Source organism: Poeciliopsis prolifica, unplaced genomic scaffold, assembly GCF_027474105.1.
Source record: "Poeciliopsis prolifica strain line A6 unplaced genomic scaffold, Auburn_PproV2 SCAFFOLD121, whole genome shotgun sequence".
Taxonomy (NCBI): Eukaryota; Metazoa; Chordata; class Actinopteri; order Cyprinodontiformes; family Poeciliidae; genus Poeciliopsis; species Poeciliopsis prolifica.
Window position 1 is genome coordinate 471,035 of NW_026562496.1, and position 23,966 is coordinate 495,000.

The 23,966-nt window shown below is 39.4% G+C and overlaps 1 protein-coding gene across 3 annotated transcripts in view; it reads left to right on the plus strand.

The window, feature by feature from the left end:
* hdac5 (histone deacetylase 5) overlaps nt 1-23,966 on the plus strand; it is a 75,270-nt gene that overhangs the window by 36,407 nt on the left and 14,897 nt on the right. For all 3 annotated transcript variants that reach the window (XM_055024500.1, XM_055024501.1, XM_055024503.1), the window contains 21 exons: nt 737-984; nt 1,084-1,228; nt 1,332-1,437; nt 1,652-1,785; nt 4,139-4,270; nt 4,369-4,478; nt 7,358-7,474; nt 7,744-7,855; nt 8,896-9,006; nt 9,093-9,286; nt 9,358-9,473; nt 9,573-9,753; nt 11,872-11,986; nt 14,842-14,975; nt 15,138-15,258; nt 16,092-16,141; nt 16,218-16,325; nt 16,406-16,461; nt 16,562-16,649; nt 22,411-22,530; nt 22,764-22,861. In XM_055024500.1, coding sequence (XP_054880475.1) covers nt 737-984; nt 1,084-1,228; nt 1,332-1,437; nt 1,652-1,785; nt 4,139-4,270; nt 4,369-4,478; nt 7,358-7,474; nt 7,744-7,855; nt 8,896-9,006; nt 9,093-9,286; nt 9,358-9,473; nt 9,573-9,753; nt 11,872-11,986; nt 14,842-14,975; nt 15,138-15,258; nt 16,092-16,141; nt 16,218-16,325; nt 16,406-16,461; nt 16,562-16,649; nt 22,411-22,530; nt 22,764-22,861 — 2,596 coding nt within the window. The remainder of the gene's footprint in view (nt 1-736; nt 985-1,083; nt 1,229-1,331; nt 1,438-1,651; nt 1,786-4,138; nt 4,271-4,368; nt 4,479-7,357; nt 7,475-7,743; nt 7,856-8,895; nt 9,007-9,092; nt 9,287-9,357; nt 9,474-9,572; nt 9,754-11,871; nt 11,987-14,841; nt 14,976-15,137; nt 15,259-16,091; nt 16,142-16,217; nt 16,326-16,405; nt 16,462-16,561; nt 16,650-22,410; nt 22,531-22,763; nt 22,862-23,966) is intronic.

Here is a 23,966-nt window from a genome sequence, read left to right on the forward strand (position 1 = left end):
ACAAGAGGCTTGTCGCTCCTCCTGAATAAAGCGCAGACGTCTCCTCTGACAGCTGATAGATGGCGAGCACTAGCACCATGACTTAATTATAAATAAGGTCATTCTTTACATCCATCACTGCCATAATTTTAATGACATGAACAAGCTTATCCACGTGTGATTTTATTGGAAACGTCACAATTCCAAAATTTTGTTCTTTCAATATTAGCAGAATTGAGACAAATATTTGCACACATCTGCAATGGAAATGCAGCTAATGTCACTGCTAGTAAAAATCTACAATGTTCTACTTTTTGGGTGGTGGTGTTTTCAGCATGAAATAATGTTAGACTTCATCCAGACATGGTTTAGCATGTAACTTGAAAAGTAGATTTTTTTTTGTCCCCTCAAATGGCTTTGGTAGACTTCCAAACATTTTTTTCAATCTTTTGTGAGAATAAGTTCACTGATGCTGTTGACCCAGTCTGAGTGAGCTTGAGTTGTTTGGCTCACAGGAAAACTGGCATAGGCATACAGCATCTGTAATTGCAGTGAACAATGGTTTTACAGAAGCTTGACGTCAAGGGCCTTTTTCTGGTTTTTATCTTGAAACTATTTATGTTTTTCCTTTTACTTTCTAATAAAGGTATTTTGTGTTCTTCTGTTACATAAAATCCCAGGTCAGCTGTGCTGTAGAAAACTTGTGTAAAGCTAAAGAGGGAGGAAAGTTGACTGTGATGTCTTGCTTTTTGACCAGTCGGTGTTTCTGGAGAAGGCCTAGTTGGAGGCGGAGGCCCAGTGGACTTGAGGACAGAGCCGAGGTTGAGCTCTGTGTCTGGTGGAGGAGCAGTGGATACAGCCCTGAGAGAGCAGCAGCTTCAGCAGGAACTCGTGCTTCTCAAACAGCAACAGGAACTCCAGAAGCAGCTGCTATTTGCGGAGTTTCAGAAAAAACATGAAGTGTTAACGAGGCAGCACGAAGTCCAGCTGCAAGAACACTTAAAGGTAGCTCATGCTCTCTTTACAGTCACTGCTTTAATGGTTTATCACTCATCTCCAGAAGCAGTCTTTAACCCAAGTAAAACGTGTTTGTATGTGTGTAAGCAACAACAGGAGCTGCTGGCAGCAAAGCGGCAGCAGGAGTTGGAGCATAAGAGAAAACTGGAGCAACAAAGACACGAAGAACAGGAGAAACAGAGACTGGAGCAACAACTGTTGCTGCTGAGAAACAAAGAGAAGGGGAAAGAGAGTAGGTTCTAGTGCTGCCATCAGTGACTACACTGAAATGTACATGTTGATGTACATAGAGTGTAGCATCCTGATACTGTCTGCATGTGTTTGTGTTATGGAAGGTGCCATTGCCAGCACAGAGGTGAAGCTGAAGCTTCAGGAGTTTCTTCTCAGTAAGAAAGAACCTGGTCCTGGAGGACTCAACCATTCCTTCTCCTCAAAGTGCTGGTGAGAATGGCCTATTTTCTTTACGGGGGGAACGGGGTAAACATTTTTGGTAGTTTGACCTATATCTATGTTCAACATGCTAAAAAACTATTGAACCAACAGACCAGGCCTTTAATTTTGATTATGTCACTCATTTGCTGTGGCTTTTAACGTTAATAGAAAATCAGCATTAGTAGTTGTGTCAGTTATCTAATGTGTGTGTTTGTAACTGCAGGGGAGGCCAGCACACGTCTCTAGAGCAAAGCTCCCCCCCTCAGAGCAACACCCCTGGAACCTCTCCCTCCTACAAACTCCCCCCTCTTCTCGGAAACTACGAGGGTAAAGACGACTTCCCACTTCGGAAGACAGGTGAGACAGTGTGCCATAACATGCAGTCTTTATACAAAGTTGCTCACTTCAGTTCAGTTTTATTTTCATAGTGTCAATTAACAACAAATGTCGTCTCATGGGACTTTACAAAAAAAGCTAGTTCAGGTCAGTCATACATACATTCCAGTTGATTCATGTTATTGAACAGTGTATCTAGTTGTAAATTGCTCAAATTAGTTTAAAGAGACAATATATGTTTTCCAGGCACAAAGTCACTTTTTATAGAAAAATCAAGCAACTGTGTTAACTTCAGTTGTTATAAAAACGCTGTGTCAAGTTTGGCTTAGAAAGAAATGTGACTTTATAATTTAACCCCTTGAAATTGGGTCTTTGTCTCTTTAAGAAACTCTTGCTCTTTCCAACAATGCACCTTCAACGTAGCGTTGCTTCTCTATTAACCTACTAACAATATTTTTACCAGCCTAGCTTCTATAATGAGCACAGTTGATATGCAGTTCCAGCAAGAGCTTGCTATTTGCCGCTGGCTAGTCTGAACCTCTGGTAGGTTCAGACTAGCCAGTCATGGTTTGCTATGGTTTCTTCCATGGCAAATGACATGGCAAATCAGTCATTTGCCATGTCCGACTGAGGGTTTGAGAAGACAGAGCAGATGCACAAAAAAGAATAAGAAGAGCAGATGTGGAGTGAAAAGTAAAAAAGTTATGTCAGCAGATGCCCTCCTCCATGAAGTTATCACACCTCTACAGAAAGAGAGAAAAATGGAGAGAAAAAATGCCTGCATTCTTGATGTTTCTGGTTGAGCTAAGACAGTATTTTCAGTCGGATTAACAAAAAACACATTCAGCACAGTGTTAACATTCAGCTCTATTGTTCAATTAATCTGCATATATTAATGGTGATTATGTATCAGCATTATTTATCAATAAGTGTCAAAGGGACTGTTATAATAATATAATAACATCAGTTTTGATGACATAGCCATAGCCTTCTCAGCACAGATCTGCTCCTTTGTGTTGCATAATTTCCCATTAACATGTGTTAACAAGTTGGAAAAATAACTAAAAATGAATTAACATCATCATTGTCTTTTTGCCCATGCATGTGTTTGTACATCCTGTCAGAGCCCAGTAACCACCAACCCCAGTGTAAGAATACACCTACCTTACTAAACAGGGGCCTTAAGTACACCCTTTACGATTGCATCAAACATAATAGTTGCATCGAATATTATCAAACATAATGATCTCACCGATACTTTTATGAAAACATTAGGAAAAATATAGTTCAAACAACAAAAGTGACCACCCTGAGTTGCTGCCGGTTTCGGAGGTTGATCAAACACAATCAGCTTGAATTGATCATTTTCATGACAATTCTGATTTTTAGTAGTTAACTTTTTTACACCATATTGATGAACAGTTATTTTTTAGCAGACCATTATAGACTTGCTTACCAGTGATGGGTCAGTGTGATGGAGACCAGGGGTTCCATCCCTAATAAATGATTATTGATATGATTATTCAGTCACAAACGTTTCGGCCATAAGAGCCCTCTAAGAAGTGAATGACAGAATTCTGAAAAGAGCAGAGATTCCGATCACTATTGCTTACATTAATGTGTGTGTACTATTTTTACTTACTTACTACCCCAAACACACATAGACATATAGTTACCAGAAGATACTACTGAATGAATTATTTTGTGAGTTTGACTGGTTGGTGATTCACTGTGACTCATCACTTCAGAGGTAGTCCAGATAGCATCTATTATGGAGGAAAAGGAAAGACTCTGAAGACACAAAGTTGAATGTCTGAAACCTTGTCTGAAACTCATTTATCACTACTCAGTGTTTTTGACTGAACACTGCCTTTAAAAATATACATGCCTCTTGAACTTATAATCATAAATTTCAATGTATTTTACTGGGACTTTCAGATCTCCCTAAAATAGTGGACAATTGTGAAAAACGAGTCATGTTTTTCAAACTCTGAATAATTCAACATGCCCCTCTGAATCCATTGCAGGATTACCTTTTTTTTTGCAGTTTCAGCAGCAAGTCTTTTGGAGTATGTTTCTACCAGCTTTGCACATCCAGAGACTGAAACTTTTGCCATTCTTTGGTAGTTTTTCATATACATGTATGTTTATGTGTTTGTAAAATGACAGAATGTAGAAAAGTTCAACACATCTGAATACTTACACAAGACAGTGTCTTGAAATGTTTTCTGCCACTCCAATCATTGCAATCTTTGTGACAAGCAACTGCGGCCTTAAATGAATAGAAGATATGGCTTCAAATGGCCGAAAGATGTTGATCGCTGCATGAAATTAAGGTCCCCCATGTGTCTCCGTCTGTATCTGAATCTTCCAGTTTCAGAGCCGAACTTGAAGGTTCGATCTAGACTCAAGCAGAAAGTGGCAGAGAGGCGCAGCTCTCCATTGTTGCGCAGGAAGGATGGAACTGTCATCAGCACCTTCAAGAAAAGGGCTGTTGAGATATCAGGTAAACAAAGATTTTGTCATTTCTACAGGAGAGTAAATGGAAAAATTAGACAAGCATGATCAGCAACATTTAAGCTTTTCTCTGTGTTTTTGTCCTAGTCTCCTCCCTTTGTAACAGTGCTCCTGGCTCAGGTCCCAGCAGCCCCAACAGTTCCAATTCGGCCATCGCCAACGGCAACACGGGATCAGTCCCCAACATACAAACCGAGGTGCAGAATCACAGCTTAACATGCACAAGCTTCATTTAAGAAGTTCTTTTTCCCGACTTTTTTTTTTGTCAGTCTGTCTTGTCACAAACTGTTTTCCTACAACTCAAAGCTTCATTACAGCTTTACGCCCTCAGAGTGTTTCATTAAAAATTAATGCAATGGACCAGTTTTAATAAATAATGTTTTTTCTATTAATTTAAATTATTTGGTTACATAATTTACTAATGACATTAATTATGAAGAACAATGTATGTTCCACTTATTTATCAAATATAATGAATATTTTGTGTCATAATATTCATTTGTCATAATATTTTCTGAAAATGTTAAGAAAAATTAAACATTCAAATATTTTAGTGTGTAAAATTTTACTTTATTTTTATAAAACACAGTAGTTAAAAGACATAAATTAAATGATCACATTCAGACTTTATTCTACTTATGAATCAGTTCGATGGCCAGTTGCTGGTTACAGATGGTTAAAGCACAACGGGACAGATTGATTTCACTCTTAGTTTCTGATTCAGCAAATGTGATGGTAACAAAGACACATTAATCAGATGTTTTCAGTGTTTTTGTTTTGTTGTCATTTTGTGCATTTCTGATGGACATCTTTGAATTTTGGAATTCATTTTAGCTGTCAATGGTTGCTACTTGAACCATGTGGTCTGGCTTAGAATGTCTTTGTGAGATATTGATACTAAATATTGATACTAAGTTAGTAGTTAGTAGCAATATTGTTAGACAAATGTGAAATGTTTAATTTCAGGTTTAAGGATGAAAAGTACAAAGTGACTCTGATATGACCATCTGTAAAAAACATCTTGTATGAAACATTCCAAGAAATATGATTGCATAGAGTCAGTTTCCTAAATACCTTTTATTAAAATAAAACAGGCCATTTAGAATGGAAAATTATATCTAATAATTGAAATGGCTGAGAGTTAGCAACTACAACATGTGTGATGATGCAAACAAGGCATGCATAAGACTCCCCTTGTATAAATACTTCAGTGAAATAGCCTGCTGGTAGATGATGTAGTGTTAAAGTAGAAATTGGTTTGATAGATCATCTCAACAATGACTGAGATTATCTTTAGACACAAGAAAACTGCAGCCAAATCTGAACATTGCGACAGAAGTAGGATTTAGAGCCTCAGTTGTGAGATGCTGGTTAAATTCCTGTCCTTGGACAAGACACTTCACCCTCCTTGCCTGCTGGTGGACAGAGGGTCTGGTGGCACTGATGCATGGCAGTCTGCTCCAGGGCATCTGTGGCTGCTATCCATAGCTTGCTGGCATGAGTGTGTGTGTGAATGGGTGAATGACTGACTGCAGTGTGAAGTGCTTTGGGGTCCTCCGAACTTGATAAAGTGTTACATAAGTACTGGACTTTTGCCAATGTCTGATCTTTTTGACATTGTTATTTTCAATTCTGCACTGATGGAGAAGTCCCAAAACACAACATATAAAATATAATTTTTTTGCCAAGCTCTATGGTGTTAAGTGTACGGCGCCCTGCAGAGGACATGGGGAATTCTTTTCTTTTGCTTTCCCTCGCAAAACCTTTACCTCCCTTCGCAATACTGTACTGCTCAGTTACGCAGCATAATTGAATACTGTAAGCCTTTCTTATGGTGGCCACCATAAGAAAGGCTTACTTTCTGCTTTAATATAAGGTTATGTGAGGTTTTTCCATGAATGTTAACATCTCTTTGTGAAATATCTGAAGTTTTATATGTTTTCTTTAGGATAGAAAGGTTGATTGTGTGTGTCTCTGCTGTGTTCGTGGTCTGAATGCTTTAAACCTTAACAGACATAAATATGCAGTGAATAAATTGATTTTCAATCAGTTATTGCACCAAAGACTTAATAATAATAATAATAAACAGGTTTTATTATTATAAAACATGGCAAACTAATGACGGTAAAGAGACGCACTAGATTAAATCGGGGAATGTAATATGTCCGTGTATCAATCAACTCCAAACCATTTCTTTGTTCTGTCACAATTATCGATTTAATCCATTTTGATTATCAGGCTCCAAACTTTGCAAGGACTGACCTCCCCGCTCACCGCTTCCTCACACACACAAAGCCAGCAGGCCAGTAACCTTCAATTCATACTTGATGACGTCACGCCCACATCGACACACACACCACCCAGGTATCAAAGACGTTTGCTCCTATCATATCAATAATTACTTATTTAATTCATTTGGCTCTTACGGAGCCTCAGTGAAAACATGTTTATTAACTCTTTGGTGCAAAACACTGATTGAAAATTGATTTATTTACTGCATGTTTAAGATGGAACAGCACTGAAAGCAGCTCTTTAAACCATTCAGACCATGAACACAGCAGAGACACAATCAAAACTGTCAGATGACTGATTACCCCGCGATAATAACTCAGAAATAGTCCAAATTAGGATGTATTTTATTTCTTTCCTACTTACAGAACGTTTCTGTTCATATCATAGGTTTTCAGTGCCTTTCTATCCTAAAGAAAACATATAAAACTTCAGATATTTCACAAAGAGATGTTAACATTCATGGAAAAACCTCACATAACCTTATATTAAAGCAGAAAATAAGCCTTTCTTATGGTGGCCACCATAAGAAAGGCTTACAGTATTCAATTATGCTGCGTAACTGAGCAGTACAGTATTGCGAAGGGACGCAAAGGTTTTGCGAGGGAAAGCAAAAGAAAAAAATTCCGTACAAGTGCTATTTTTTGAAAACAATAAATTGCAAAACCTTTAAAGACTAAAGGATCTAATATATTTTTGTCACTGACACATTGGAAAACAGGAAACGATGAGATTTTTATTTGGCATTGAATTTTCTAAGCAGCTGGCTTCTGTGTTTGTCTTACAGCTGAGATCTCTCCATCAGACTCTGGGGGCCGATGGGACATTGAGTCCTCTTACCCTCTACACCTCACCGTCCCTGCCCAATATTTCCCTTGGCCTCCCGGCCAACACACACATCACAGTAAGTCCATGATAGACATGTTCATCTTTGCAATTTATGTGTGTGGATTGTCCTGCAGAGACATATGTTTTTAACTCAGTGAAAAGAATAGTGTTAGTTATACCTGTGAGACTCATGGCCTGGCTGTATGACAGCAACTTTTCCCACTTGATTTATTTTCCTAATCTTTGGAATAATTTGTCACCTTTCCCTCAACTGGTTCTCAATGTGACATCACAGATAATGTAGACTGATTACAAAAATTGCATAAAAATGTCTCTTCTTTCCAGCCACCCCAGAAACTGTCCACCCAGCAGGAAGTAGAGCGTCAGGCCATCCAGTCCTTACGAGGGGGAGGAGGTCTAACTGGGAAGTTTCTCTCCACTTCCTCCCTACCCGCAGGTAACACTCACACACAATTTAACCAGGTGATCAGCATCTACAGTACCTTGAAAAAGTATTCATACCCATTGAACCTTTTCTGTTTCTCCCCCCTTTTATGAAAAAAATCTTTGACCATTTTACTGCTTCCCATAAATATATGAAAAGGACACGTGGATCTTTTTTGTTTGTTTTTACTAAAAACAATCTGAAAAGTGTAATCTACATTTTTATTCAGCCACTTTAACTCTGATAAATAGCATTCAAAAGTTATATGAGTAGTGACTGGGGTCCAGTTAGGTTCTAAAACAATATTCCAAGTTGAATTGAATTCTGTTTAATTTGTCATCTGAACATGACAAATTAATGTATGGCACAGTGAAGGCATCAAACCAGCCATGGAATGGCTATTACCTCATATGAAACTATTGGGTCATATGAGGGAAAATCTGTCAAACGTGGAGGTAAAAAACTTATTGTAATTTTATAGGTGAGAGAAAATAACTGGCCAAAAACAATTTCAGCCTGTAGATTTGGAGACAAGCAGTAGTCCTAATGGCTTACTGCTGTAATTGCAACAAAAGATTGTTGACTCAGGGCAGCTGAATTACACATGCACACATAGCTGTTGAGATTTTTATTTGTAAACTGCCCTTAAAACCATTGGGTTTTTAAGGGTTTAAATCTGGGCCTAGAGTCTTTCTGTAGGTTCTTCCATTCAGACCTCCAGATACCTGCCATGGTTGAGAAACACGAGGTTAAGTTAATTAATTTCTTTAAATTGTGAGTTTGGTGTGGACCATTATTTGCCTCTGCCTTTGCCCGTGATGGAATGCTGACTGTCTAGGGTGTAACTCTTCCACCTCCCTACCTGTGCCAATAAACAGCTATGCACAATGGATGTATTATGTTTTCCTTCTACATTTAGCACATAACACATGGAATTAGTAAACTAAGTTGGAATTTGTATTGTGACAAAATGTGAAAAAGTCTCGGGGGTATAAATATTTGTGAAAGCAGCTTCATGTAGTGTCAGAAGAATTGATGTGGTTCTTGTGCAGGTGCAGCACATGATGTGGAGACTCCGCCCCCCGGCTCTCATTCAGCCCATTCCTCGTTGTTGCAACACGTCCTGTTACTTGAGCAGGCCCGACAACAGACCGCTATGTTAGGTGAGACAAACGCCAAACTAGAAAGACATTTTCAAAGCAAAATACAATTCTTACTGTGTTTGTCCTGTGACCATCCACACACTCAGTGCCCATATACAGTCAGTCACCACTGGTTACTGCAGAGAGAGGTGTAGCCACTGGAATGCGGCCCGTCAACAAGCTGCCCCGCCACCGACCGTTGGCTCGCACACAGAGCGCCCCTTTACCCCAGTCGCCCCAGGCGCTGCAGCAGCTGGTGGTCCAACAGCAGCACCAGCACTTCCTGGAAAAACACTACAAGGTAGACCACTTCACATACCTCAAGCATGATCTTTTATAGGTCTGCACAGTAACACAACATGTGGTTGGTAGATGCTATCGAAGGGGGGGGACCTCCCAAGACCACCACCCACTCACCCTGAGGAGACGGAAGAGGAGCTGACAGAGACCAATGACATGCAGGAAGATGAAAGCGTGGCTCTTAACAGGTGCAGTGAAAGCTTTTAGAGATCCAAGCTAAAATCCTTTAAGTCCCTAACTGTTGCTTTTTAAGTGTAAGAATTTGCCATGTTTTCTGTGGCACGTAGCCTGCAGAAAGAGGGATCAGACGACAGCAGCCACTCATCTGAGCGACTGGCCAGCCACCTGAAAGGGGAGGAGGAATCCAGGGTTCTCCAGGTCAAAGGCGAGAGCACGGAGAGTGAGCTAGATGAAGATGAAGAGGATGATGATGTCATTCAGCTCAGGGAGAGTGAGGAAGAGGAAAGGGTATGTAAAGTGACATTTACATACAGGTTTGTGTGAAAATGTCACTGAAGAAACACATTCATTCCAAAGTCCTTGACATAATCCTATGGCAGTTTGGAATATTCTGGAGAAGTCTGAAATTGGCTAAGTAATTTTACAGGTGAAGCTAAAAAAAAAATATATATATATATATATATATATATATATATATATATATATATATATATATATATATATATATTTGGATTAGTATGAACTGAACTTTCCATCCATCTATATTCCTTTTTTCTTTCCTTCTTACTTTCTCTTCCTTATTGGCTTGGGCCTGTCTGTAAGTGATGAATTGATACAGGGAAGTGAGACTAAACCCTCATCTTTCAAATATTTGTGTCTCGCTGTGATGTATAAGCAAAGAGACACAACCAGTAATGTTTGCTGAAAGATATCCAGGCATGGGTTCATGTCTGTTATCTCCATGGAGTTAATACTTTTCTTTCTTTAAACTGAAAATCATTCCCATTTTGGGAATGAATTGTGACAGAAGCACTGTCATTGTGACACTTCAAAGGGCCCAACAGGGGGCGCTGGTGCATGGCAGCCTTGCTTCTGTCAGACTGCCCCAGGTCAGTTGTGGTTACTATCCAGTAGCTTGGGATCATCAGCATGTGAAAGTGTGTCTGAATGGGTGAATGTGTGAAGCACTTTGGGATCCTCTGGACTTGATAAAGAGCGATACGAGAACAGGTCATTTTCCATTTTTTGAGCAAAAGCAGTGGAAATAAATTAAAATCTGAGTATTTAAAACCTGTTTTCATTTCAGTGTTGTTATCATCCTGGTTGGGGCTGCTTTTTCCAGAAAAGCACAGTGGATTGATTTACCTCACTGTACAATGAATTACTAAATTGTGTCCACTTCTAAGTAATTCCATCTGAGTATACATACAGCTGCTCTTTTGCACAGTGAAAGTTCTTTCAAACACAGTGTGTTCACACTGTATTCGAGTCAGACCAAATTTTAACTTTTTTAGCAAGATACTGTATGTTGCTGAAATCCATACATACCATCTCCATGGTGAACTACAGTGGAGCATTATTCTGCGGGAATTCTCTGTCTTTAGCACGAACATTTCAGAAAAACAGTCTCAAGATGCCAAAGTTTTAAGACAGTGGGTGGATGTTCCATTTCTAGCAGATCAAGAAAACTTAAGGTTTTGGTAAAATGATGTTCATGTTCTAGAATGCACCATTGGTTCATCGCACATATCTAAACTTAGTTGCAACACGTGTTGATTGCATATTAAATCCATCCAATCTGATGACGATTGAACTATTTTACAAAGAACAATGAGCAAGAACTGTTAGGTCATTAGATATGAAAAGCTTGTAGAGAGACACACACCTAAAGGTAATTTTATGGGAGTTTACTGAAGTCGCTTGAGAAACATTTGTGGCTTCTGCAAGGTTCCTTAGAAAACATAGCTGTGGTAAAGAACTCTTTAAAAAATCTTTAGGGTAACACTGACAATGATGAAAGACCATGCATTTTCAAACTTGAACCAAGACATTCATTCACGCACACACATGCATTGACGCTGCATTTACATCACCATGTGGTGACTCAACCACTGGACTCAATGCTGTGTGTGTCTCTGTATGTCTTGAAGTGTGTGTGTTGAGTGTCCACCCACACATGATGAGTCACTCAATGCGCGGCAGGGAGTGCCGCAACACCTCCCTATATATAGCCACTTCCGAATATATGCTCGCATCTTTGTGTGTATGTGTGGATGACAGCAGTGCTCACAAAATCCTTGAAATCTCACATGAACACACACACACGCACACACACAAGGTGGGTAAGAGCCACCACACAGGAGAGTGAAGGGGTTGGTGATGGGTTAAATGGGCTCGAGTGGCAGCAATTTTTCTCAATTGATTTCAGTATGTTATACAGCATAGCTTTATGAATGAAGCCAGCTTTGAATTATGCTCTTATCTCTTGTGTGTGTGGTTTTAAGCAACGTGTCTCTTTTTAAGCTCCCATACAACTAAGCACACGCTCTTCCTCCTCTGCAATGAATGGGCTGATTTGTGAATCACCCTGCAGTGAATCAGAACATCTCTCCCTCTCTTTTCCAGCAGTCCTTGCAGCATCTCAGCGTGTTTTCATCCTCGCTGCCCCACAGACCTCTGGGAAGAGCCAAGTCATCCCCTGCAACTGCTGTCAACCCCATCAAACACCTCTTCACCACCGGTCAGATTCCTACTTATTTATTGATGTATTTTTAGGACTGCACATCTGGTTTCTGACTGGATACGTGTGGGTTGGTGTCAGTCCAGATTCTATAAGCCTTTGGGCTTGTTGCCTAGTAACAAGCCCATAGTGTGTGATATTTTATGACATGTATCCTTGTTCGTAATATTTAATCATATCCTGATCTGTTTCACTTTCATGTACAAAATAGTCTTCAAACTGACATGTATACTTTCTAGGTTCTCATTGACTTGATGCAAGCATTTGGCTGTTTTTGCTAGATTAGCCATAGGAAGGTGCAGCTGTCCACCAAGGCACAATCCATATGTGCAACAAATGTGGAGAACTTCTTTGTTTTACACTGAATCTAATTTACCCCCTGATCAAATTCCCTTAAAAATCAAGTTTCTGGTACAAAGAAATAGTTTCTTTAGCAGAGTACACAACATGGTATTTGTCCAACAAACTTTTGAAGGAACTGCTGTCTTGACTTCATACTGCCAGAACTAACATGTATGGTTTAGATCAAAGCTCATTCATGTGCTATAGTGGTCTAGTCAAACTCTACAACTAAATAAAATTGACAAGTTATATGTGTAAGAAAGACTTCCCGCAGACTTGCCATGTGTGGTAGAAGTTCATCCTGTAATTGGTGGATTGTTGGTTTGATTCGTCTGCCTCTGTAATTGTGTCCTTGAGCAAGTCACTTCACTCGCCTTGCCTACAGCCGGTGGCCATGCTGCTGTCAGCACAGCAGTAGCTATGATGTAGCTCACTGCCGTGTGTGTGAATGGGTGAATGAGGTGTGTAGTGCTTTGGGATCCTCTGGATGGTGTCTCAATGCACATCACAAACAAAAAATAAATAATTTCAATTCAATCACACATATATTTCAATTTATCCCAATTATCAAACAGTATAGTATGCTCAATTAATTATTCAAAGTACTTCATAGTTTCTATCTAAGGAAATCCAGCAGATTGCATGGAGTCAATGATTTTCGGCGTTCTCTCCTGCTGGACGGAAACGTAGTGACAATAGTTTGGTTTTTGTCTTCAACTTTACATCAATCCCTCATTCTGACGATGCATGCAGGGACCGTGCAGAGGGAAAAAAATTACCTTCAACAGCAAGAAACCTCCAGCAGAACCAGTACCTGGTTCAGTACAAGTGGCCAACTGCTATAAATATACTTAAATTTCTGCTTGCTTGTAGTAGTATAAGTAGTTGTAATATTAATAATTATATATATTTTCAAAAGGGACCTTTCAGGCCACACATGGTCACCTCACAAAAAATAAAATCAGTAAATTTTACAGGAACAAAATACAAATAAAAAATAAAGAGTGCTGAGTAATCTAAGTGTAAATGCTTGTTTGAACATTAGAGCGTTCAACCGGGACTTAAAGACAGACAGCATGCCAGAGAGTCTTTTATGGTGATAAGGGAATGTGGATGTTTATGCTAAATAGAAGAATTATAATCATTTATAATAAATTTAGTGGCCAACCCGCCACTAAATTTATTAGGCACCTTAGGGCATATATGTTGTACACTTTCAGAATGGAACTGCTTTCTAGTCATAAAGGCACATTCACAAAGTTGGCATGAGGTCATTTCTCAACCTATTTCTGACAGGTTGAGAAATAACTATCACAACCTGTAAGTAGCTCCAGCTGCACATCACCAGTAACACACAGCTCCTTCTTTAAGTTTTGCTCAGACCTCCAGGATGATCAGTCTGTGCAATCTAAATGTTAATAAACCATCATCAACATTTCCCAGCAGATCAATATGGGCTCTGAACACAAGCTCTCTCCGAATCCTTCAATTTGCAATATTCTCCATCAGATTAGTTCCAAGATGTTCCACAATTGCGCGGCACACCTTTGTGCAACCAACTTTTGAGCAATCAAACTTGACCTGTTTGGAGTTAATTTGCTGATCCGACTCCATTTTCTTTTTTAGTGAGAGTGAAATTCCCCTGCAGATAACATGCATTTAATGCGGTTTGGCGCACAGAGCAATGTGTTAAATCTTTAAGTGACAAAAACTGAGGAAATTTAGTATTTATATTCTAGTGAGGTTTTTCCCAATTTGGTAGAAATAGAGTACAGTCTGTGTTATGTCGTTGTCTAAATACAGTTCAGTTTCATAAAAGATTAAAATCATAAAAAAATGTTGGGTTTGATAACACTGAATGGAGTCAGGTTTCAGTGTTTTTAGGTGAGTTTTAGCACTTTTTAGTTTGTGATTGTCCACAAAAAAGTTTACATGGCTGCTGCACATTTTTACACCAGATAAAATGTTAAAAAGTTAACAGTTGAAATAACAGCAAATAATGCAAAGTGAGAAAAAGTGGTCAGTTGCCCTCCAGTAGCCGAAATCCATGGCAGGGTAACTACAGCAATATTTTAGGTTGACCTAAAGGAGTCTAACTATGAGCTTTATCAAAAAGAAAGTTTTAATTACAGACTTCCTCACGGACTGGTTCCATAGGAGAGGAGCCTGATAGCTAAAGGGTTTACTTCTACTTTTTGAACTTGTGGGAACCAGTGGTAAAGCTGCAGAGAAGTGCTCTGTTAGGAACATATGGAACAATCAGATCTCTGATGTATGGTGGAACTTGGTTATTAAGTGCTTTATATGTGAGAAGGTGAATCTTTAGATATTTATTTTTTCATTTATTCTCATTTGTTGCAAATATGCTGTACATTGTGTTGGTCTCTTACCTAAAATTTTGCAATTAAACTTTTCTTTGTGTACAAGCTGTGAAAAAATGTTGTGAATACTTATGCTGGGCACCATAACAATGTTTGAGTTGACAGTGGCCCCTTCTCTTTGCCTGTCTGCAGGGTTGGTGTATGACAGCCTGATGCTGAAACATCAGTGTGTTTGTGGCAATGCTCACATTCACCCAGAGCATGCTGGGAGAGTCCAAAGCATCTGGTCCAGACTGCAGGAAACAGGCTTACTGAGCCGCTGTGAGGTACACACAGTCACACAGCAACAAGTTTGGAAGTGTAACCTTTGTGCTCGCAAAGGTTTCTGATCGGTGCATATGGCAGGCTTTTCACTGGATTGCTTTTACCTACATAAGTAAGGATGTTACTAAGCTTCTCTCTCTGTCTGTCCACCTGTGTGTGAGCAGAGGATTCGTGGGAGAAAAGCATCTCTAGATGAAATCCAGTCGGTCCATTCAGAGTTCCACACCCTGCTGTATGGAACCAGCCCGCTCAATCGGCACAAACTGGACCACAAGAAGCTTCTGGGTATTGGTCTCCCTCAGTCTATGTTCAGTTTCATACTTATCTTACGCAGTAGTTTTTACATAGATAAGATACCTGTAGTTTGTGCCTCCATATTTGTGTCTGGTGATTACTGCTGCAGCTATCAATTAGTTAGTTAGTCAGTAAATTAATTTAATCGATTGATCATTCTGACCATCAATCAATTAGTTGGATGAAAAAAATTGAACATTCTCCAAATTTTTCATTGAACCATTTAACCTTTTTAATAAAATATTAAAAATACATTGAGATATGCAAAAAAACGAATAATTCAATTCCTTTTTAAAATAATAAAATAAAAAAAAATTTGCCTAAAATACAACAACAGCTTGTTCAGTGAACGTTTAGTCATCTGTAGCAAAGGATGCATCTGCAGTTAAAAATTCCTTCTATCAACTTGCGAAATCTCAGGCCTTTCTGCTGGACTTAACATCAATAAGTCCAGGGCTAATAATGTTGATTTTTTTAATAACCAATTTATACCTGCATTAAGTACAGCAAAAGTATTTAATAGGAGATTTTTTTTTTTAATTTGAACCAAATGGAGCTAAAACTGTCATTTCTGGATATCAAGGTTTTTTATGTTAAATGCAAACCTTTTCATTTTTTTGAATAGAATTGTTTTAATTAATGCTCTGAGGGTGTTTCTTTCAGAAAATGGCATGTTTCAGAGTCTGCTTCTTTCAGTTAGCAATTATTCAATTGATAAATTTATTGATTGTTTCAATTATTGATTCATTACAATTAATCTGATCAAGTGTGTGAGCCCTGCTGCTGTCGGGAGGTTTTAGAAGATTGTTCATGTTCTTTTTCAGGTCCAATCAGTCAGAAGATGTATGCAGTTCTGCCCTGTGGAGGAATAGGGGTGAGGCTCTCTATACTCTGTGTTTATCTAGCCTCTTTCAGAGGTCTTAACCTAAGCTCCATGCTGCTCTCTGCAGGTGGACAGTGACACTGTGTGGAACGAAATGCACTCATCAGCAGCAGTTCGCATGGCAGTGGGCTCAGTTATTGAGCTGGCCTTTAAGGTGGCCGCAGGGGAGCTGAAGGTAGCACACACAAAAATTCTCCTTAAAGTCATGTACCATCTGAACTGAACATTACTCTTAAGTGTATATTTTTCTACCAGAATGGCTTTGCAGTTGTGCGTCCACCTGGTCACCATGCAGAGGAATCCACAGCGATGTCAGTACCGCCACCTCTTTATTTTTAAAATAATCTACATGTTTTATCAGATCTGCAAGCCTAGGTTCTGACAGATCTGTGCCTGTTTGTGTTGATACAGGGGCTTTTGCTTCTTCAACTCAGTAGCCATCACTGCCAAGCTGCTGCAACAGAAGCTTGGTGTGGGGAAGATCCTCATTGTGGACTGGGTGAGAAGCACAAAAACATAAGCATCACATGCAGAGGATGTTCTACTAATTTATTTTAATTTTAAAATAGGTCAAGGTTTTATCCCCTTCTATTTTTGACACATGTAGTCAAAAATAGAAGGGGATACTTGTTGATTTGACTGCTGAAGGAGGTACAGCTCATCCTGCTCTCTCTCTCGTCCTTACTGATAACTCTGCCTGTGAATTATTTTTAATTTTAAGGCGACAGTTTTTATAGTTATATTTACATTATTGACATCTTAACTGGATTTTTCCAAACCTAAGGACTGGGGGATTTCTTACTTTTATTTTCACCTTACTTTTCTTTACCTCCAAGTTAAACCAGGGCAAAATGCCTCCGGCTGACCCCAAGGACATGAGCAGTTTTACAACGACTTCAGTCTATAGACATGAAGATTAAACTACTGGAGGTGAACTTTGAGATCAACGCTGCCTGTGGAAATGAAACAACTCTTCCTCAAATCAGCGGAGAGGTCGTGCGCCCTGCACCGAGCAGCTCACCCTGGAACACTCTGGGTGCCAAGCCGAAACGGGAATCTTGCACTGCTGATCCGATGAGACGACTATCAGGGAGAACCCCACACCTGGACAAATCAGAGTGGCCGGCTCTGAGCCGAAACCCACCTTCAACTTCAACACCTGCTCCGCCAAAGAAAGACAAACAAGCAGCTGCAACCAAAACGCCTCCACCGACCCCGCTGACCCCGCTGACCCCGCTCCCAGGGACAAAGCAACCAGCAAGAGCCTCAAAACATTCTGACTCTGTGGGAATCCCACTGAAAAACAGATTTTTTGCACTCCAGCCTGAGCCTCTGAGTGAAACTTTGCCTTCAAACATCAACAGTGAGGCAAGACCAACACATCCATCCCCCAAAGCTCCAAAGGACAAAGCGACCACCAGAAAAACAAAAGGTATCCCAAAAGTGATTATTGTTGGAGATGAGGCAGTAAAGGGAATCAGTGTTGTTTGCAATCCCAGGAATGTACAATATTTTCCTGGTGACACTGGTGATTTAACCAACAAACTGCTCTCTGTAACCACTGATCAGCCAGATATCGAGACTTTAGTTGACCATGTTGGAGCCAACGATCTGGCAAAGCAAAAGTCTGAGATTCTGGAAAAGGACTTTAATATTCTTCTGAACACTATGGGAAAATTAAAAATGAAGTTATTTCTCAGTAGTCCAATCACTTCGATGGGGAGACAAAAAACACTCCAGGCTGCTCACGATAAACAAATGGCTGATTAAAACCTACTATACCTTTTTGGAAGAGGAGGACGCAATCTTAATAAACATGGGATAAAGCTACTCGCTGCAAACCTTTTTTATTTTATCAAAATGGGATTACCGCTCTAGAAGAACAGGCTCAAGGATTTCTGACTAGGATGGAACGCTCCCCGTATCAGGAGCACGATATTCCAAAACAAGCTGATAAATTGACTCCCTCCCTCTCTGCTCCTTCAGTCATTCACAGAATTCAACAGATATCAATGAAGAAATGTCTTCCGGACCAGAGTTTCTTAAATTTACAGATGGAATGAATCAACAGCTTCACCTCGGTTCGTCTCTCCTTAGCACTCACAAGCAGACCTCACTACATTTAAGCAACCTGCCCCTGACTTTCCAGAGGATCCATCACTCTGCGTTTCTGAGGTCTGAGGCCGGGGACCAGATATTATCTTTACACCTGTCTCCATCCAGAATGTGTCTGGCCCCCGGGTACTGCAGAACAGGACATTACCTGTCCGAGTCACGATAAGAAAATTGACAAAAAACAGAAATATGAAATACAGCAGTCCTAATTCAAACCTCAGACTGATCCTCAGACTGATCCTCAGACTGATCCTCAGACTGCCTAAAGCAGGGGTGCCCAAAACGTCGATCGATCGCGGGACGGTTTTGAGTCGATCTCTGCAGCAGGTGACAAACTGAAGGCCTTCAGGACGCTGAGAGCAGCACTTCCTCTTCTGACAGACTTTTCAAAATATTCACTAAGATCCAAAACGTTTGTAGCTTCATTAAAAAAATAATAAAGCCTGAAACCTGATATCTGAACGTTTTTAACGTAATCTTTGCTCGGCTTGCGGGGCGCAGGCGGTTGCCACGGCAACGAGTGTGCTTAACGATAAAGAGAGACAGAGAGTGAAACGGTGTGAGAGGTTCTGAGTTGATCACCTGTTCAGGTTATTCTACTTTGTTTTCCTTCGCTGTGGTTCATCACAGCCGCTGGAGTTTCTGAACGTTCAATAAACGACAGACTTGTACTAATGACCTCGTTCGTTTGCAGTAAACGTCACAACCAACATCAAATAAGACAAATATATTTGATTAAGTTTTAACAAACAAATGGCTTGTACCACAATAATTGTGTCAAATTACATTAATTATATCCCAAATTCAGAAGATTTGCCTTTACCTCTGCAGAGCTCTTTGGTTCCTCCTATCAGTCTGCAGTTTCGCATATTGACGTCATCAAACCAAATTTCGGATATACCATAACTGACTGACAGCTGCTGGCCTCAGGTTTGCAACCAGCTTCTGACTGAGAAACCTCAGTGTCAGAATCTCACTGAGGAAGAAACTGCATTAAGCTTTTTATAACTTTATCATTTCTGATATAACTGATGTATATTTGCATAGAAAATTAGTCAATAGGGTTTCATTCATAATTTGTATGTCTTCATGTAATGAGGTAGATCTCAGCCGGCTGGTGAGAGAAAAAGTAGATCTTGGTCTCAAAAAGTTTGAGCACCCCTGGCCTAAAGGAACATCAGACTGATCCTCAGACTGATCCTCAGACTGATCCTCAGACTGATCCTCAGACTGATCCTCAGACTGATCCTCAGACTGATCCTCAGACTGATCCTCAGACTGATCCTCAGACTGATCCTCAGACTGATCCTCAGACTGATCCTCAGACTGATCCTCAGACTGCCTAAAGGAACATCAGACTGAAAAACTTTTTGCCTCCAATTCACTTAAAGTAGCTCTTTTAAATACCAGATCACTCTGTGGTAAAATTAATCAATGATTTCATCACCGAGTAATAATATTGATGTTTCTGACAGAAAAATGGTTGAATGACAATAATGACCAAATTGTACTAATTGAAACAGCGCCTTCTAACTACAATTTTTTAAGTGAGAATAGAAAACATAAAAAAGGAGGAGGCGTGGCTTCTATATTTAAGAAAACCATAAATTGTAGTACAATCTCTTTGGGTCATTTCACCTCTTTTGAGTATCTTGGAATTCAGGTTAAAGGCTACAAACAAACTTTGACACCAACTTTATACAAAACTCCAACATACGTGGAAAGTTTCTTTACTGATTGTGATTGTTTACTAATTGTTGGTAATTTCAATGTTCATGTGGATAAACCCCAAAACAGAGGGGCAAAAAAGCTTTTAATATTTTAGAAAATTTTGGTTTAACACAACATGTCAAACAAGCAACACACACTGGACCTGGTTATCAGTAAGGGTGTGAATATTTCCAATGTCTCTGTAACTGATGTCGCACTGTCTGATCACTGCTGTTATCTATGAAAGTTATTTATTCTTTGACCAACTTGGACAAACAGCTACTGTCACAAAACGTTCTTTCACAGAAAACAGCAGAAACATTTAATCAAATCTACTCTTCCTCCTCACCCTTAAACTGTAATGATGTAGATAAGTTGGTAGATGATTTTCAGTCTAAAGTTTTATATATCATTGATTCCATTGCCCCAATTAAAGTAAAGGTTGTGTCTAGTGGGAAGAAATCTCCATGGAGAAAAGCACAAACAGTTCGATCTGCAAGACAACTCTGCCGCAGGGCAGAACGAAAATGGCGTAAAACTCAACTTCACGTTCATCATGACATCTATAAAGAAAGACTACGTAACTATCACTCAACACTAAAACATGCAAGGGAGGCTTTCTTTGCAGATGTCATAAACACAAACATTAACAATGCTGGAGCTTTATTTGCAACAGTTGACAGGCTCACAAACCCTCTTATGATGTTACCACCTGAACTCAATCTAATGCTGCCTGGAACAAGTTTTCCAGTTTTTTTTCAGAGAAAATTCAAAAAATCAGAGGATTGATCTGCACATCAACTCTAAAGCCAGAACCTTTGCTGTACAAAACAAAACAAATACAGAAAAAATGACCCAATTTCAACTACTTAATTATAAAACCTTAGAAGAAATTATAAGTTAATTAAGTTCAAGCTCCTGCTGTCTGGATGTCCTTCCCACACATTTCTTTAAGAAAGTCCTGCCTGTTATTGTTACTCATCTGATCCAAATAGTAACTCATCGCTTACATCAGGTGTTTTCCCCCAGGGCTTGGAAAACAGCAGTTATTAAACCACTACTAAAAAAGAAAAATCTGGACAAATCTGGCCTAGTCAAAGTATTCCATGACGTCCATATAAATACGGAGTGTGGGAGAACCACAGTGCTGGTTCTGTTGGACCTCAGTGCAGCTTTTGACATATTACTGAATCGACTGGAGAGTTGGGTTGGACTCTCCGGTTCAGTGCTCAACTGGTTTGAATCTTACATAAAGAGCAGGGATTTCTTTGTTTCAATTGGAAACTTCTCATCAACGAGGTCAGAGGTCGCAAGATTCAATCCTAGGACCCCTCTTATTCGATATTTATATTTTCCCACTAGCTCAGGTTACAACAGGAAATATTATTAACAACCATAACTATGCGGATGAGATACAGCTCTACATTACGATGTCACCAGGTGACCTTTGACCCCATCCAATCACTGAATAAATGCTTAGAACAGATAAATGTGTGGATGTGCCAAAACATTTTCCAGATGAACAGAAACAAAACTGAAGTCATTATTTTTGGACCTAAAGAGGAACGATCTAGAGCTATAGATCTAGAGTCAATACACAGCTTCAGTTATTACTACTAAACCTGGGAGTAGTAATGAACTCAGATCTGAACATTCAGAGCCACATAAAGACGGTTACAAAGTCGGCCTTCTATCACCTGAAGAACATCTCCAGGATTAGAGGACTAATGTCTCAGCCAGATCTAGAGAAACCCATCCATACGTTTATCTTTAGTCTCATTGATTATTTTAACAGCGTCTTCACAGGCCTGTCCAACAAATCAATCCTCCAGCTGCAGCTGATCCAGAAGCTGCTGCTCCTGTTCTCACTAAAACCAGGAAGATAGAGACATAACAGCAGTTTTAAAGTCCCTCCACTGGCTCCCTGTAGCTCAAAGAATAGACTTTAAAATACTGTTGTTAGTTTATAAATCACTGAACGGTTTAGTACCACAATACATTAAAGATCTGCTGTTGTTGTATCAACCTTCCAGACTCTCAGGTCTTCTGGTTCTGGTTCTGCTCTGCATCCCAGAACCAGAACCAAGAGAGGAGAAGCAGCTTTCAGCATCTATGCACCAAAACTTTTGAAACAAACTTCCAGAAAACTGTAAAACAGCAGAAACCCTGACTTGTTTCAAATCTCAACTAAAAACACACCTGTTTAGAATTGTATTTGAAATGTAATATGGAACAATGTATTGTTTATTCCATGATGCATGACTTTGTGTTTTTATGTTTATGATGTAAAGAACTTTGAAATGCCTTGCTGCTGAAATGTGCTATACAAATAAAATGTGATTGATTGATACAACCTTGACCTATTCAACTGTGCTTATAGTATCCAAGCATCTCACTGACCTTGCCTCTGATGTTACTGTCAACTATCATGGCAGGACATACACCATGGCAACGGCACCCAGCAGGCTTTCTACAACGATCCCAATGTGCTCTACATTTCTCTGCATCGCTACGATAATGGAAACTTCTTTCCTGGCAGTGGAGCACCAGAGGAGGTATGTATTTATTCAATTGTTTAGTCTTTGTAACCCAGTCAAAACTTTGGTTACATTTTGTTTTATTTTTGTTTAGTACCCAGGGATCATCCATTTACCATTTATCAAATGTACCACTGTTTTCAATTACCTAGTGTAACCAAAACAGACATTTTTATGCAAAACTATAATTATCAAAAATAATCAACTTAAAACTGCTGTCTCTTAAATGTATCTCTGCTTGCTCTGTGCAGGTAGGCTCAGGTGCAGGAGCTGGCTTTAATGTAAATATAGCATGGACTGGAGGAGTAGAGCCTCCTATGGGTGATGTGGAATACCTCACTGCTTTCAGGTAAGCATTTCCTTACTGGAAGCAGCCAATTATCTCTGAATAAAATCTGTTTTTACACATTTAGTATACAGCGTTCCAAACTGTAAAATTTGAAGCATTTCGGAAATATCTGGATAACTCTGAAAACCAACACCAACTCATACTATGATGCAGTGATACGTTAGAAAAATTATGCTGTCTGACATTGTTTTGGCAAACGTCCACACCAAAGCCACATTAACCTTTGCCCTTGACTTGGCATAACTGGGTGTCATTACCGCCATCTTAAATAACAAACTTACTATATTTACACTTATTCACATCCAGCAGATACATGTAGGATATGTAAAAGAAACCAGCAGGGAGACACGAGGACAACACTGTGCAGAATGGGAAAGTGACAGGAGTAGATGAAAGGAACTGGCAAGGAGTGACTGATGATAAGGTGCTTAAACGTTGGAGAGGTTAAATTCTGAACAAAAGACATAGACTGATGAGCTAACAGGTTGCAGGTGTGAGGGGGGAGCATGAGGTAGACTCAGGAGAGAGAGAAAGTGGCACAGGGGGTGAGGAAGAGTACACAGGGATTAGGGAATAAATCTAGCACTAAAGAATAACTAGAAACCACAAATGAACATAGAATCACTAACAAGAACTTAACTGAAATAACACAGATCAAGACTGACCTAATCAAAGAAGACAAAGAAACACACAATAATCAAACTAAACCAAACTCAAAAGCAAGTAAGCAACCCAGGATCATATCATTATGAAACATGAAGGATTCCCAAAACAGAAAGTGAGGCAACAAAAAATTAACATTAACTTGCTTATGTATTTGAATAACTCAGACAGGTCTCAGTACAGAGATATTAGATCAAAGTGAGAGTGCAACAGCAGGAAATGCCTTACCCAAAAGAATAAAAGAAACCAGCATTGCTTCTTTTTAGTAATTGAGTTTCTAAAGCAGTTTTATCTATTAACCATCCAGATGTACTTATTTTGAATAAGGTCTCCGTGTGATCATATAGTTTTAGAAACATGTTTGTGAAGAATATTGTTCTTGTGGTTGCAAACAAATCTTTATCTCAGATATTACCAGCACAGTGTTTTACATTTTATTGTT